Source organism: Micromys minutus (assembly GCF_963924665.1).
Source record: "Micromys minutus genome assembly, chromosome: 3".
NCBI classification, from domain to species: Eukaryota; Metazoa; Chordata; class Mammalia; order Rodentia; family Muridae; genus Micromys; species Micromys minutus.
The window spans coordinates 18,523,100-18,538,916 of record NC_137972.1 but is presented as its reverse complement, the minus strand read 5'-3'; the positions used below and the strand labels follow the sequence as shown (position 1 = coordinate 18,538,916).

The 15,817-nt window shown below is 48.1% G+C and overlaps 1 protein-coding gene across 2 annotated transcripts; it reads right to left on the bottom strand.

Moving 5' to 3' along the window:
• Positions 1-74: 74 nt before the first annotated feature.
• ITFG2 (integrin alpha FG-GAP repeat containing 2) lies at positions 75-14,519 on the bottom strand. 2 transcript variants are annotated; one of them, XM_080914703.1, is made up of 12 exons: positions 14,388-14,519; positions 7,984-8,079; positions 6,668-6,709; positions 6,373-6,541; positions 5,193-5,332; positions 4,723-4,871; positions 4,246-4,343; positions 4,100-4,153; positions 3,895-3,986; positions 2,322-2,439; positions 1,252-1,425; positions 75-1,178 (listed from the first exon to the last, which is right to left on the bottom strand). In XM_080914703.1, the coding sequence occupies exons 1-12, from the start codon at positions 14,481-14,483 to the stop codon at positions 1,075-1,077; spliced, it is 1,332 nt and encodes a 443-aa protein (XP_080770829.1). In that variant the 5' UTR covers positions 14,484-14,519; the 3' UTR covers positions 75-1,074. The 2 variants fall into 2 exon arrangements, with proteins under 2 accessions (XP_080770829.1, XP_080770830.1); XM_080914704.1 differs by lacking the exon at positions 14,388-14,519 and adding an exon at positions 14,215-14,293.
• Between the last annotated feature and the right edge of the window lie 1,298 nt (positions 14,520-15,817).

Genomic DNA, 15,817 nt, shown 5'->3' with positions numbered 1-15,817 from the left:
TGCAAAACGGTTCAATTCCCAGCACCCACATGGTAGTTCACACCTGTCTGTCTGTAATTCCAGTTGCAGGGCTTCTGGCACGGTTACAGTCATTAATACAGGCAAAACACACACACGCACACACACACTTTTTAAAGGCAGGAACTTACTATGGTTGATCTGAAACTACAGACCCAGCTACCTTGAACTCAGAGATCCAGCTGCCTGCCTCAGTTACAGTCCAGAGCATATAAAGCTGCACCAGATTGTCACTGTTTTTTTGTTCTGTCTTGTTTATTTGAGATAAGATCTCCAAATGTGACCCACGCTCAAACTTGCTACGGAGCCTTGGCTGGCTTTGGATAATGATTGGTGCATATCACGTAAGACAAGGACAAACTATGTAGTTTCCTACAGGCAGATGGGAGCAGTGTGAGGCTCTCAAGCAGCACAATGCTTCCGAGTATGGCAGTGCTGGGATGTTTGAACAACAGAGAGCTTGGCTACTGTGTGGAAGGCCCCGGGCTCCTCCGCTGCACACACACAGACATACAGACAAAAATCAATAAATAAATAAAACAAAACCAGAGAGAGAGAGAGAGAGAGAGAGAGAGAGAGAGAGAGAGAGAGAGAGAGAGACCTGACCTAGTTGCTTTAGTAAATGAAAACACAGGAAGATGAGACAGGAAAATATCCTAAAATGCCCTGAACAAACACTGCCATTCCTGTGATAACTGCCTGTGTCAGCTGCCTAGAGCTATGCTGTGAAGTCGGCATTCAGCAGAGGGGTGTCGGGGGTCACCTCCATGCCCCTCAGGCCTACAGCCTTTCAGGTGTTGGATCATGGCAAAGGTTTGCTGCCTTGTGTCACAAACAAGTCTGTTTCCTGCAATGAGAGCAGGGGGCATGAGAAGGGGACCATGAGGCATGATCTCTTCATCAAAGGCTCTCAAGGGTGCCACCATCCATCCCTGCCAAGAACCCCGTCCTGCTCCTCTGCAACACACATTCCCCGTCCTGCTAAGATCATGGACCACTTTGGGATAGGGTTGGGGGCTCAGAAGGATCCTTCACCAGCTAAGTGGTCAAGCCTAGCTAGGTGAGGTCCTGGAGGCTTGACTGGGTACACTGTAGTGGCTGATCCGGATGGTAGAGAGTCTGGTGAAGCAGGGAACAGACTGCAGGGAGATCTTCAGGATCTGAAGGCCAAGAAGAGACTGGTAAGAGGCTGTGAGGCCTTGGGGTGCAGGCCCACCGGCTCTGTTGACTCACCCACACCCAGCTCCTGCAGTAGGCTATGGTACTCAGGCTCAGCCTCCAGCAGCTTCAGAAGATTAGTGGACTCCATGCGCTCCAGCTGAACCTCCCAGTACACGTAGATCTTCTGATTGAAGGTGACATATACCAAGCAGGGACTGTTGCGGCCCTCTTTGCAGGCATACTGGCCTGGGAGATAAGGGCAAGAGGGAAGGACGGAGGCTTAGTGCTGGTGCCGGGAGGAGGGCAGAGACAAGACATCAGTCTTCTCACCTCAGCGGTGCTCCGCGATAACTGAGAGCTGTGTGAGTGTGAGGGGTGGGAAACACAGTGATCAGAGAGGGAGGCTTCTCCTGGCCTGTCCCTTTCTTCCAAGGCACACATCAACCTTTCAAGCAAACGGGTGTTTTCCAACTCCTAGTTATGGTGAGGTCTTGGAGTCCAAGCCCACAGCTTTGTACACGTCAGCTCTACCACCAAGTGACACCCTTGGCCCATTATCCTTTTAGTGACCAGATACATTCCTGTCACTCAAATAGCCATTGCTGCTTTTCAAGGTCCACAGTTGAGGACTTTGGGGGAATACCCTGGAAGCATTTCTTCAGCCTGGCATGCTCAGGTGGAAATGTCTTCCCAGTCACTCCATTCTTTACACATTTAAAGATGGAGGCCTCACTGTGCTTTACTTCTCATTCCAAACCACCATGTTACGGCTGGAGAGATGGCTCAGTACATCTCTTTCAGAAGACTGAGGATCCAATTCCTAACATCCACAAGGTAGCTAGCCATGGTCTATAACTCTAGTCCCGGGGATATGATGCCCTCTTCTGGCCTCTGTGGTGCAGAACAGACATGGCACATAGACATGCATCCAGGCAAACACCCAGACATAGAAGAGAATAAATACAAATTTCCTCCTAAATTAAAAAACAAACTGTCAAGCTGGCAGCATGGTACCCATCCATCACCCACTACTGAAAGCTAAGGATGATGTCTAACAAGGGCTACACTGAAAGAAATGAGTCAATCACTTTCCAGCACATTGACAAAGCTGGAGTAGCTGAGCTTAGAGGCTACTGTCCCACCTGCGCAGAAGGCACGGATATTTTCATCCACTTGGAAGCGCACCACAGTGCGGTTGTGATCGATGATATATGTCTGTCCATCCCAGGCACACGCTACCACCTCCTCAAGCCCATTGCCCTAAAAAAGGTCAAAGACAGGATGCCAGAAGGGTCAGGAGTCATTTTAATAAGAGACTAGTCAGATGTACTGTCACACACCTGTAATTTTAGTGCTACAGAGGCAGAGGCAGAGGCAGAGGCAGAGAGGCAGAGGCAGAGGCAGAGGCAGAGGCAGAGAGGCAGAGGCAGGGGCAGAGAGGCAGAGGCAGAGGCAGAGGCAGAGGCAGAGAGGCAGGGGCAGGGGCAGAGGCAGAGGGGCAGAGGCAGAGGCAGGGGCAGAGGCAGGGGCGGGGCAGGGGCAGAGGCAGAGGGGCAGGGGCAGAGGCAGGGGCAGGGGCAGAGGCAGAGGCAGAGGCAGAGGCAGAGGGGCAGAGGCAGAGGGGCAGAGGCAGAGGCAGAGGCAGAGAGGCAGAGGCAGAGGCAGAGGCAGAGAGGCAGAGGCAGAGGGGCAGAGGCAGAGGCAGAGAGGCAGAGGGGCAGAGGGGCAGAGGGGCAGAGGCAGAGGCAGAGGCGGAGGCAGAGGCAGAGGGGCAGAGGCAGAGGGGCAGAGGCAGAGGCAGAGGCAGAGGGGCAGAAGCAGAGGCAGGGGCAGAGGCAGAGGCAGAGGGGCAGAGGCGGAGGCGGAGGCAGAGGCAGAGGCAGAGGCAGAGGGGTAGAGGGGCAGAGGCAGAGGCAGGGGCAGGGGCAGAGGCAGAGGCAGGGGCAGAGGGGCAGAGGGGCAGGGGCAGAGGCAGAGGGGCAGAGGCAGAGGGGCAGAGGCAGAGATCAGCACTTGCTCAGTATTTAAAGCAACACTATGATGCTGACATTATTCTCAGTTTTATCTGGGAAATTTCTGCTAAGAGGGATAAAGTCACTTGTCAAGATCACAAGTAGGGGAGCAGAGGCAAAACCCAAGTACAGTCTGTTCTGGTCAAAGCCGTACAGCTTGCACCAGGGTAATGTAATCAGTGTAGACCCATCTGGCGAGTAAGAGGCTACTGTGATATCAAATAGATTCATGGACAAGGAAAAACACCACAGACACAGCTATTTCATGACTAATAACCAACTTCTAGACCTAGTACCTGTTTTTGTTAGGGCTGCGATTTTGGCTGAAAGGTCCGGAAATGACTTTTTAGTAGTCTCATAGAGAAGTATTAAACTGTGAGCTATAAGGGCACACTTGAGTGTAATAGACACTCATGTCAGGTCTGAGAAAAGGCTCGGTGCGGACTGTGACGTGAGAACCATCATGGGCTGGGCTGAAATGATGGCTCACGATTAACACTGGTGTTCCTTCCAGAGCACCTGGGGTTGATCCCAAGCACCCACAAAGTGGCTAACAACCGTTTCTAACTCCACTTCTAGGGGCTTCTGGCCTCCATGGTTACTAGGCACACATGCGGCACACAAACATACATGCAGGTAAAACATCCATATACATGAACACGATTAAACAAATGAATCTCAGAAAAGGAAAAAGTCCACTCACTGTGACATCCAGCTTCTCCAGGGCAAAAAGCTGGTGATCCACCTGCACAGACCACAGTAACTTATCTGCTTCTCGCATCAGCTTCAGTGTCCCTAGAGGAAGAGAGGGAAGTGTGTGTGTGTGTGTGTGTGTGTGCGCGCGCGCACGCGCGCGTGCACAGACCCCTCAGGCAGATCCCCACCTCACCCAGCCCGGGACTACTCACCATCTAGGGTGCACAGGGCAAAGAGGCCTGTGTTAGCACTTTCAGGGTTATGACCTATATGGGGAATGGAGGCAGGAATGAGGGCAGGGACCTGGGTCTCCTTTCTTCCAGAACTGCCTTGTCCCTTCAGGTCCTTCCCTCCTTACCTTGTTTGATGTTGCCAATTAGGTGAGTGGAAACGTTCTTGTTGTGGATCCGGCCAGACGTCTGGCGCAGTACCACATCTCGGGCAGCTGGGGTCTCCCTGTGGGTAAGAGAGACTGGACCAATGGAAAGCCAAGGGAGCCAAGTCCTCTAGGTTTTTATATCCACCATCTATCTATGCAGGAGCTTCCTCAGTTTCAGAAGCACTCCTGATTCTTTCAGACCTATGTAGCAAATGGAAGGGCAGTGATGGGGCTGCCAGGCAGGAGTCCTGAGACTGAGTCTGAAAGGTGCAATCTCTGCAAAGACTGTTCAAGGTGTGCAAATGCTCTAAGGTTAAAAGCCCAGGACTCCCGAGTCCCCAAAGAGCCTTTTCTAATGGGGCAAAGTGCTTGGGTTGGGACTTAGATGATGCAGACCTGCCTCACCACCGCGCCACCACGTCCTTATGCTGATACACCCTCCACCCAGCCCCTTACCTACTGTCTCCTGTGGCCTCCTCAGAGGCGGGAGGGGAGCCAGTGTCCTTGTTCCAGGTGCACAGGAGAACCGCATAAGCACACCCTGGCTGCGACACAACCAGCTCAGGCACACCCAGAGGCCCTGGGGTCACAGAGAGACTGTCTACCTGCACCAGAGAACAGAGTCTTAATGGGGGCCAGAGCAGGAAGGAAGGAGACTGTGCCACCAGGACAGGAGAGACACAGGCAGGGCTCCTGAGGACTGCCCTCCACAGTCAGTCGGCTTTCTGCTGGGCGCCGTGGGCTCCGACCTGTTCACAGCACACACCTTCACACCTGAACTCTCAGCCCACCATTCCCTGCACTCTGTGCCCGTTACTACAACTCCCCTCATCTACAAAGGGCCCGGATCTCTCTCAGCAAGAACCTTTTCCTTTTTTTCCTGATGGCCCCAGTTTCCATAATCCCTTTCTGTTTGCTGTTCTCACCTGACCCTCCAGCATCCACTTCTTGAGCGACACCAACTGCCCCGTCAGGTGTTCAGGCCCCTCGGCCAGCTCTTCCCAGCGGAAGGCCCGGACCACACGGTCTGTGTATCCCACCACCAGCTCGTAACAGCCGTCCCCATCTGCAGGCACGGGAACGCGATGCATTTGGAGCCAAACCTCATCTGGTCAGCCTCGGCCTACGGCTACCTTTCCACAGCAGACACCCCTGGCGCTTTCGACTGAGCGGAGCTTCGTGTCCAGGCTTCTGAGCCACTGCCTACACACGATGGTTTGCTGCCCGCCCCTGCCTGGCCTCCCGCTCATGCAGCTTCTCATTGAAAAGCTCTGCAGGCCCTGTCATCTCAGCCCTCAGCTTCCGGCATCCTTGCCACAGCCCCTGACCCATTGCGTGCACCCCCTCCCTACACAGCTGCCGAGCATCAGCACACACTCCTCCCTACACAGCCCCTGACCCACTGCGCGCACCCCCTCCCTACATAGCCGCCGAGCATCAGCACACACCCCCTCCCTACACAGCCGAGGAGCATCAGCAGCTCCGTGTCTCACTCTCCTGTCACTTCCGGCTCTCTACCAAATGCTACCTTCCAGCATTTGTCTGTGACAACTCCATTTAAGATTTCTCAGGCCTGGCTCAGATTCTAAGAGTACTGCTCTTCTTCCTCAGGACCCTATCAAATGGCTCACCAGTTCCTGAAACTCCAGCTACAGAGGATTTGACCTTCACTTATTAAATACAAATAAATTGTTAAAGTTGCTGTCTCTAGCTTGATACTTTTAGCCCTGTGATTTACTCTGTCCACAGCACTTACAGCCCTCTAATATATAGTATTGATTTTTGGCAGTGTTCTAATCCTGAGCCAAATTCCCAGCCTTGTTATTTCATTTCCTTATAAACTTTGTTGTCTCTTCTTAGTATGATCTTAGATGGTATGATTTTTTTTTTTTTTTTTTGTTTGCTTTATTCATTTTTGTAATTCTAGAACGGAGAACAGTTCCTAGCTTATAACTGGAGCTCGGAATACGCATCAAACACACAGCAAGTGAAGATAAAACAAAATCCAAAGTAAACACACAGCGCACGCACAGCTCCCCTCGGCACAGTCCCCTGGGGTCTGCCTGAGGACCGACTGGCCCCTAATCCTTGGCTGCTCATGCCCACCGATGTCGCTGATCAGCATGACCTTTGTGTTGGCAGGGATGTGCTGCTTGAAGACAGGTCGCTGCTCCTCTCCAAGTGTCTCATGGTGCCCAGAAGCATCCAGAGCCTTGGTGGATGTCAGGTCAAACAGGTGAAGCCAGCCTTCTGCACTGACTGCTACCACCAGGTTCTGGGAGAGAGAGAGGCACAGGAGACACACGGGTTGGAGAGAGCTTATCAGAGCAGATATCAAGGGCCAGGGCTGACTTTCCCTGGGGGTCATGGCCTTGAAGCCCTACCTTGCCTGAGTCCTTACCTTCCCTTTATTACAGACATCTCCGACCCCAACACAAGTCAACTGCAAGAGAGAAAGGGAGTCTGAGGGAGGTGCCGAGAGAGCATTCCTCTCTAAACTTCCAAAGCATTCATGAACGCTTGTGTCATGCAACCTGTATAAACAGTCTTTATTAACACATAGACACATTGAGCTGTACAGTTTGTTTTGTTTACACAGCAATACAGAGACTCGAGGAGGTATAAACTCAGATTTAGTCATAAAAAATTAAAAAAGCTTTTTCCCCAATGTATGGTGCACACCTATACTCCTCTAGCACTCAGGAGGCTGAGGCAGGAGGACTGCTGTGAATGCCAGGCTAACCAAAGTTATTTGGCAAGACCCTGTCTTATAACCCTCCCCCCAAATACCATAAACAGGAAAATAGCCTGATTATCCTATTTCTAGACTATTCCAATTATTACTCTCATTTTTAAATATATAGTCACATATTCTATAAGGACATTTTAGTTAACAGCACATCACATGGTGACCTATACGTTCCCATCATATGGCTGGGTGTCAATGAAGAGGATGAGGCAGGAGGACTGAGAGTTTGAAGCTAGCCTGAGCTACCAAGCAAGACCCCACCTCATAAAACTAAGTAAGGTAACACAGTAGCTGTCTTAGTTTATATAAACGCTGTGGTCACCTGATGACCAAAGAAGCCAACAATGCATTTCTCAGAGCATGTCCTAGCTGTTACCCAGTGCATGGCTGCATTGCATTCTATCAGACAGTCTCAGGCAGTCATCATTCAGTTGCAAGCTCATTCTACAACAGGACAATAGAGTTATCTTTTCTTCCTATCAAAGGGAAGAGAAAGCTCAACTGAGAATATGCCTCCATCAGATTAGCAACTGATCTGGGGGGGCGTAGCCCTGGCCAGGCGGTTCTGGATCGTAGGAGGAAGCAGGCCAGGAAGGACCTCCATGTTCTCTGCATGAATTGGTGCTTCCAGGTTCCCACCTTGAGATCCTGCCCTGTCTTCCGACTTCAAAACACAGTCTAAACTGTGAGCTGTACTATACCCCTTTCTTTCTGAGTTGTTTTTGCTCGTGGTCTTTATCACAGCAACAGGAAGCAAATTCCCGCAAATGAGTCTTGTGGGAGAGTTAAAAGGGGAGCAGAGCAAGTGAGAACAATTCCTGGAGTTAACGCCCAGCTCCAGCCCCCGACTGAGACAAACTCTGAAGCAGCGATCCCATGAGTTGTCCGGGGATTTACTGTAGGACTCCTTGGCATCCAGCACAAAGGCATCCTATCTCCTCCCCAGACCCACAGGGATGAATACTGACCATTCCCTGGCACGCACAGGTGAGCCACGGCCGGCTGTCGTCACTCTTATACACGTAGAGTTTTCCGCTGGTGTCTCCCACTACTAGCTCATTTAACTGCAAACGGAGAGAGTGCGGTTAGGAAGGGATCTCAGCCTGACGTGGTTGCTGGGTATGGAGGTATATACCCTTTAATCCTCCCACTCCCGAGGACAAAGCAGGAGGATCACTGTGAGTTCAAGGCCAGTCTGGTCTACTGACTGTTTCAGGACAGTCAGGGCTACATATTGTCTAAAATACAAAAACAAAACAAAAAACCCAAACAAACCAAAAACCAAACAACAACAACAACAAAAACAAAAACTAAAACCAAAACCAAGCACCAACAAGGAAAAATAGGCACTGAGGTACACATCAGTCACCTCAGCACTGGAGGTGAAGGCAAGGTGTCAGAAGTCAGAAGTTCAAGGACATGTTCCAGTTGCATAGCAAATTTAAGCCAGCCTTTAAATCAGGGCTTTGAGAGGTACGGCACTCCAGAAGACTGAGGTCAGAGAGAGAACAGCAAGTTCAAGGCCAGACTAAGGTTACACAGGAAGAACAACTTTCAGGGAGGGGGAAAAAAAGACACCTTTTGAGACTGGTGGTCGCCTGTGGGCACCAGCTGTCTGCACAGCTCTGCCCCTATGCCTGACCTTCACTATTCTCAATTGTTTATTGCTAATGGGCTAAGTTTTGAAAGCAGCCCAATAGTGAATTTTTGAAAAATATCACCTCAGATGTCACATTTTATCAGAGGTCAAAAGTACAAAGCCCAGTTCCCGGGCCCCATCTCTTCTTACAAAGCCCTTCCATTTTAATGGTTTTCATGTGTACAGGAACACAGAGGAAGGCCCTGCTTGAGGTTGGTATCAGCAGCCTCTCTCTGGGCGTGGGAGGACCCCTTTAGGGAACTTCTCCCCTGACCCCCCACTAATTCAAACAGCTATCTGTCTGGGGAGCTCTCATGATAACTGGGTGGCTCTAAACCCTGTTTCTACAGTTTCCTGGTCTTCTCTGGAAAAGAAGACAATGTTTCCCATAAAGAGAGGAAAGTAAAGTTGGATTTTTTTTTAAAGATTTATTTATTTTATGTGAGCACACTGTCACTGTCTTCAGACATACTAGAAGAGGGCATCAGATCCCATTACAGATGGTTGTGAGCCACCATGCAGTTACTGGGAATTAAACTCAGGAACTCTGGAAGAGCAGTCAGTGCTCTTAACCGCTGAGCCATCTCTCCAGCCCAAAGTTAAATTCTTCTTCTTTTTTTTTTAATCAGTCAGATTTATATCAGTAAACTCTCACCCCACAAAACACCCACACAATAAACTCAGAGCCAATTGATAATGATATAAACTGCCCTCCTAGATAAGACAAATTGTCTTATAATAATCCCTAAGTTATAAATCCTCCAGTAGCGGATCCCAAAGGATCCGCCACCTGAACTAGGGTCCTCCCCTACCTACATGTGTTCTCCATCTTCCTTTCCATTCAAAAGGTGTCAAAGTTAAATTCTTAAGAGATTAGCAATAATAAGGGAGACCGATGGCGTGACATGGGTCTGTTAGACCCGGCTATTTGAGACCTGCCCAAAACAGAAGAAATCTGAGAGAAACCAGGATTGGCATGATGATTTGACTTTTAAAGGTTTATTTACAACAGTTATGGAGTTTTGTGCTAGACTATTAGATTATACAAAAAGAAAAATAAGCAAGAAGGTAGTGTCAGGTCACAGAAGCGTACATTGTGTTTATACAAAGACCCACAGCTGAGGTCTCAATTACAGCCACACGAGAGGACTTCTGCAGACGCCATGGAGAGAGGCCACACAGTGTACGGTTTAGAGCGACTGTTGAATTTTAACACAGCTCTTTCTGTCCCATTTCCCGTGCTGGGCACCTTTTCTTTCTTTCTCTCTCAATCTCCCCCCTCCCCCATCCCTTTCTGTGTATCCCTGGATGTCCTGGAACTTGCTCTGTAGACCAGGCTGGCCTCGAACTCAGTTCCACCTGCCTCTGCCTCCCAAGTGCTGGGATTAAAGATGTATGCTGCCATGTTGGACTCCCCCAACCCCTCTCTCATACTTTCAAAAAGAAGATTGATTTTTACTTTGTGTGTGTGAGTGTTCTGCCTGCATGTATGTCTGTGTAGCATGTGCATGCCTGGCGTCCTTAGAGGTCAGAAGAGGCTGTCTGAGCCCCTGGAACTGGAGTTAGAGACCGCTGTGAGGCCTTGGGTGCTAGGAATCAAATTGGGTTCCTCTAGAAGAACAGCCAAAACTCTAAACCACCAATCGATCTCTCCAACCTTGATTACATTTTTTTCTAAAAAATTTAAGACAGAAACTTATAGGCCATGTCCATGTAGAGTTGTAAATCTTCCTTCTTTCCTGGTTTATTCAGAAAAGTGCAACTTTTTCTTCAGTTTCTGTCTTCTCTAAGCACGCTTTCTTCAATACTTTGGGCTTGGAACAGGCATTTCAGGATTCCTTGGTTTCTCTAAGACTTCCCTCACCACCACATAGTTGCTTGGGGGCATGTGTCTGACCTGGTTACCAATAAAGCAGCACACATGGCCTTTTCCTCTATGCTCTCCCATTCTCCACCGCAGGCAGCTCCTGCTGTTTGATAGCTTGCCTGCTGCAAAGCTTTTCTTTTCAGTGCTTCTAAAACAAATATTTTATAAATTACAGACATTTGCTCACTTATTTTATATGTCTAAAAACACGAAAACCACACACATATGTCACGTGGTGTGTGTGTGTGTGTGTGTGCGTGTGACAATTTGCAAGAATCAGCTCTCTTTTTCTATCCTGTGGGTCCTAGAGACCATACTCAGTTCCCCAGGCTTGGTGGTAAGCCCCTTTATCTGCTGTCCCTGCTTGTTTTTTTCATGTATAAAATGTTGAAAGGAGACTACGGAGGTGTGCATGCCTATAATTCAGCACCCAGAGGCTAAGGGAGGAGGGGAGGGCTGTAAATTCCAGCTCAGCCAGGGGTGAGTACACTGTGAGATTTTATCAAAGAAAGAAAAACTAGAAATAAAAGAAAGTGCTCAGCCAGCCCTCCAGCTCCCAGGCAGCAGTCTTGCAGAGGGAGAATTCTTGGTTTTGTGGAGCCACAGACACAGGAAGGAAATCATAAAACAGCATGGGAAATACACTGAGCAAGCAGATGTGACTCAGCGAGGCAGTAGTCGGACGCAACATGTGGAAGCAGGCATTTCCAAGGCAGCTGTCCGACTTCTAGCACTTGAATGCTTCTCATAAGACCTATTGCTCTGACAGAGCTTGGCTCCGACCTCCCCCCATAACACATCGGTGAAGACCCTCAGAGGGTCCACCATGTTTAAGGAGTGCAGAAGGAGAAAGGTGCAGTGATCTGTTTCAGCCTCCGGAGGGCTTGCTGTAGTGCATCCAGCCAGGGCTCTGTGGGTCTGAGCGCAATTTTCTTCCCGGGCTTCTCCCTCTGCCTCAGCAGGAAGTAAGTAAATCAGCTTCAAAGAACTTAAAACTAAGGGCTTATCAAGTTGAAATCAGCCTTTGTCCCCATTCCCAAAGCCCCAATTGTCTAGGGACTACTAATCATGTTTTATTGCTAAGTTTGAGACAGTGTTTCACTCCATAGCCGTGGGTGGTCTGAAATCTGCAGTGCAGATCAGACTGAACTTGCAGTAACACTCCTGCCTCTGCCTCCTGAGTGCTGGGATTACAGACGTGTACCACCTCACTTAGCAACAATCTCCCCAATACCCCCTCTTGGAAGTGCTGTGGAGAAAGAATGGAAAGAATGCAAGGCCTCACACATTCTAGACTAGACGAGTGTCCTTCCGCTGGGCTACACTCTGTAACTACAGTCTCATGGACTATGTGGTACAGCTGATCATTTGTTTATTATATATGAGTACACTGTGGCTGTCTTCAGACACACCAGAAGAGGGCATCAGATCTCATTACAGATGGTTGTGAGCCACCATGTGGTTGCTGGGAGAGCAGTCAGTGCTCTTAACTAGTTGTTACTTAACTGTTAACTAGTTAATTTTCTCAACTTCTTCCACTACCACCACCCCACCCCCCCTCCTCAAAAAACACAAAGCTCTTCAGGTGGCTTTGAAACAATCACATTTGCTTTATTTTTTAAACCGCACTGGATCGATACCTCACCAGACAATAGTTTGCTTTTCACACTTGCCTTTAATAACAATTATAAAATTAAAAATCTGAGTTTAATCCCTGGACAGAATCCATGTGATGGATGAGAGAACCAATTCCTGCAAGCTGTCCTTGGACCTCTACATCTGCCCTGTGCCGTGTGTGTGTGTGTGTGTGTGTGTGTGTGTGTGTGTGTATGTGTGTGTCCTGTCACTCGAACATACAAATAAAGCAAGTGTAATTTACAAGTTATTGAGTGTGGGGGATGAAGTGGTTTAAAGGGGGGCTTAGTGGTTTAGAACATGTACTAGTCTTGCAGCGTACTCAGGTTTGGGTCCCAACATCCACATGACAGCTCACAACCATTTGTAACTTCAGAGTTCCAAACTTAAGCAAGAAAAATAAGGTTGAACCTCTATATCTGTGTGGCATTGATCATAGGAAGTCTGTGAATACTCTAATCAAGTCTCTTACATCAAACCATACAGTAGCATTTTGCACATAATCCCATGTACATTTTGATTCCTTTTATTGTTGGTTTTTCTTTCCTTTTTTTTTAAAAAGATTTATTTAATGTATGCGAGTACACTGTGGATATCTTCAGATACACCAGAAGAGGGCATCAGATTCAATGACATATGGCTGTGAGCCACCATGTGGTTGCTGGGAATTGAACTTAGAATCTCTGGAAGAGCAGACAGTGCTCTTAGCCACTGAGCCAACTCTCCAACCTTCATTTTTGGTTTTTCAAGACATGGTTTCTGTGTAGCTCTGGCTGTCCTGGAACTTGCTCTGTAGAGGAGGCTAGACTCGAACTCAGAGATTTGCTTGCCCTTGCCTTCCAAATGCTGGGCCTAAAGGCGTGCACCATCACATTCAGCTTAATTCTTATTCTTTTACTTATTTCTGTGGTACTGAGAATTCAATCCAGGGTTTTTTGTTCCTGATCGGGCAAGTGTCTGGGAGCTATATCTCCAGGCTGCTACCGTATACTTAACCATCTCGAGGACTATCTGAATACAGACCCATCCTGCACACACTTTGGTCAATGGTGGGAAGCATATATCAGGAATAAATACATTCAGGTTTGTGTAAGCATACACTATAATGTTAGGACAACAGAGTAACCCAACAATGCTTTCCTCAAAGTAGCCCCTTGGTTAGGTTCTGCAGGGCTATAGCTGCTCTACTGTGCTGTTTAGGTAATGGTGTCAAGAAATGAAATCTGAACTAGGTACAGTCCCCCTGTCCCCTTTTGAGTGCTTCCTATGGTAGGCATAAGGGAGGGTTGCTTACACTGTAAACACTAACAGTTCTAGAGTCTTAATGTGTGCTTAATCTGCACTTACTTATTTAAATGATAAGAAAGGGAACGACTGCCTAGGAAAGAAAAATAGTAGGTGGAAATTGCTTTTGTATTTCAACAAGAGGTAGCAATACAGTCACCAGACACCTGAGTCTATTCTGAGTAGTCTCAGTAGAAGCCGGACATGGTTGGTCAACACTGATGGTGGGCTATCTGCGGTAGGTTGGAGGCAGCAGAGATATCTACCGGTTGACTGCAGTGCGGGAGCCAAGGGCAATAGCAGCCAAGAGTGTGGGCAAGCATGGTAGCATGGGGGATGGGACAGGGGCAAAGCCATAGTGATAGTATTAAGTGCAATTTATAGGTCAAAAAAAATTTCGGCTTTGAAAGGTAAAGATGTTTGTAAAGGCATTGCGACTACGAAAGGAAATAACACAGCCTTCTACCCTGACAAGTCACTGAACTGAGCAAGAGAACCAATCACCTATCCTCTTAAAAAATTAATAATAATAAAAATAAAATACGGCTGGAGAGAGGACTCAGAGGTCAGGACACTAACTGCTCTTCCAGAGGAATAGGGATCAATTCCCAGCATCCACGTGGCAGCTCCAAGTGTCTGCAACTCTACTTCTAGGGGATCCACCGTTCCTCTTCTGGCCTCCCTGGGCACTGTTCGCACACGGTACATAGACATACATGCAAGCAAAACACACTACACATAAAATTTAAAGCTAAAACAAAATAATAACTTTACTAGAGGCTCCGGCCCAACTAAGCCGCTGGCAGCGATGGTCAGGGATCGATACTGTCAATCAAAATGTTCTCTTCCGCACGCCATGTTGACTCCAGTGCGCAAGCGCACCACACGCCACTTTCCCACATCTCGCCCCGCCCAAATGCAGTCGTTTGCACTGCGCATGCACTCACCGCGTCGTTATCGACGTCTCCGAGGCAGATGGCGTGCGGGAAGAGACTCCCGCTGAAGTCCAGCGCCACGCGCTGCACATAGCTAACCGACCTCATGGCACTCTGGAGGACTGAGGTGTCGGGCCACCGCACCAAATCGACCCCCGAGCTCTCCCTACAGCCGTGCGCGCGTGTCACGCCACCGAACCGGAAGTCTACGTCACCACTTGTGCCTTAAGTTCCGGCTTTCTTCATCTAACCTTAGGGGAGGAGGCGGGCTTTCCGTGCCAGGAGCCGACCTGACACTTGGGGCTTGATCCTCTTCTCTGAAGGGGATTCAATCTTTTGCTCGAGTCATAGTAATAGCTGTCGTAATTAATAACTTTGTTTTTCAACAGTTTTTTATGAAATCACCTAATAGAGTTGTCAACACAAGGTAGTGGATTACAACCCACATTAAAAAAAACAAAACAAAAACCCAAAACAATTTAAGAGGCCTGAAAGAGAGAGTTCAGGAATTAAGAGTACTGCTGCTCTCGCAGAAGACCCTGGGTAGATTCCTAGCCCCAACATGGTGCTAGCACCCACCCATCTGCAATTTCAGTTCTAGGAGATCCGACTCCAGAAACCTTTTTCTGAGTTCCCGGGCACCTAGGTGATGCACAGATACACATGTAGCAGAAAGATTTTAAAAATATGAAAACAGAAAAAGATCTAAGTAGTAAATAGTATTACTTTCTGAAAGCCTTGTTTTGGTTGTTTATACTTACATATATATACTGGATTATAATGAAAAAAAATGCTGTGTACTTTACGGGCAGCAGTTTGAAAAATACCTATTGCAAAGTGCGCCTTACATATATCATCTAATCAACAAAATTATGGAAGTTTTATTGTTTCTTCAGATGAGGTAAATATGTCCATCAAGATTGAGTAACTTGGTAGAAAGTGGTAGACGTGAGATTGAAACTAAGATGTTTGGTGTGAAAGGCTAGAGCTCTTTCGTTACTATTGGAGTTCCTATAGAAGTTAAGGGATTCTGAATATGCCATATGATGTAGCCCCTCACCCTTTGCACAAAGCTGACTGTTTCAAGTGGCCTTCTAGTGTCTGCTTGGGATACTTTCCCTGTTGAACCAGGTTCTGCCTTTCTTCTGAGATATGAAGACTACATGTAGTAGTACTGTCATCTGTAATTCCAGCACATGGGAGGTGTAGGCAGAAGGATCAAGAGATCAGTATCACTCTTGACTTACGTAACTCTATATCAGCATGTGTGAAGTCCTAGATTCTATCTTTAGCAATACATAAATCAGGTGAAGCACTCATACCTATGGTCCTGGCACTAGGGAGGCAAAGCAGAGGGGTAAGCAGAGGCAGGAGTATCAGAAGTTCAGGATTATCCTCAATCACATGCAGTCTGAGGCTAGTCTGAAATACAGAGACTCTCT

Bases quoted from the DNA above. Each gene is read 5' to 3' on its own strand.
- ITFG2 (XM_080914703.1), bottom strand. From the start codon at position 14,483: ATGAGGTCGGTTAGCTATGTGCAGCGCGTGGCGCTGGACTTCAGCGGG. The intron at 6,542-6,667 runs GTAAGGACTCAG...TCTCTCTCCCAG, and splicing joins ATGTCTGTAATAAAGGGAAG to AACCTGGTGGTAGCAGTCAG. The intron at 4,872-5,192 runs GTGAGAACAGCA...TCTCTGGTGCAG, and splicing joins AGTGGATGCTGGAGGGTCAG to GTAGACAGTCTCTCTGTGAC.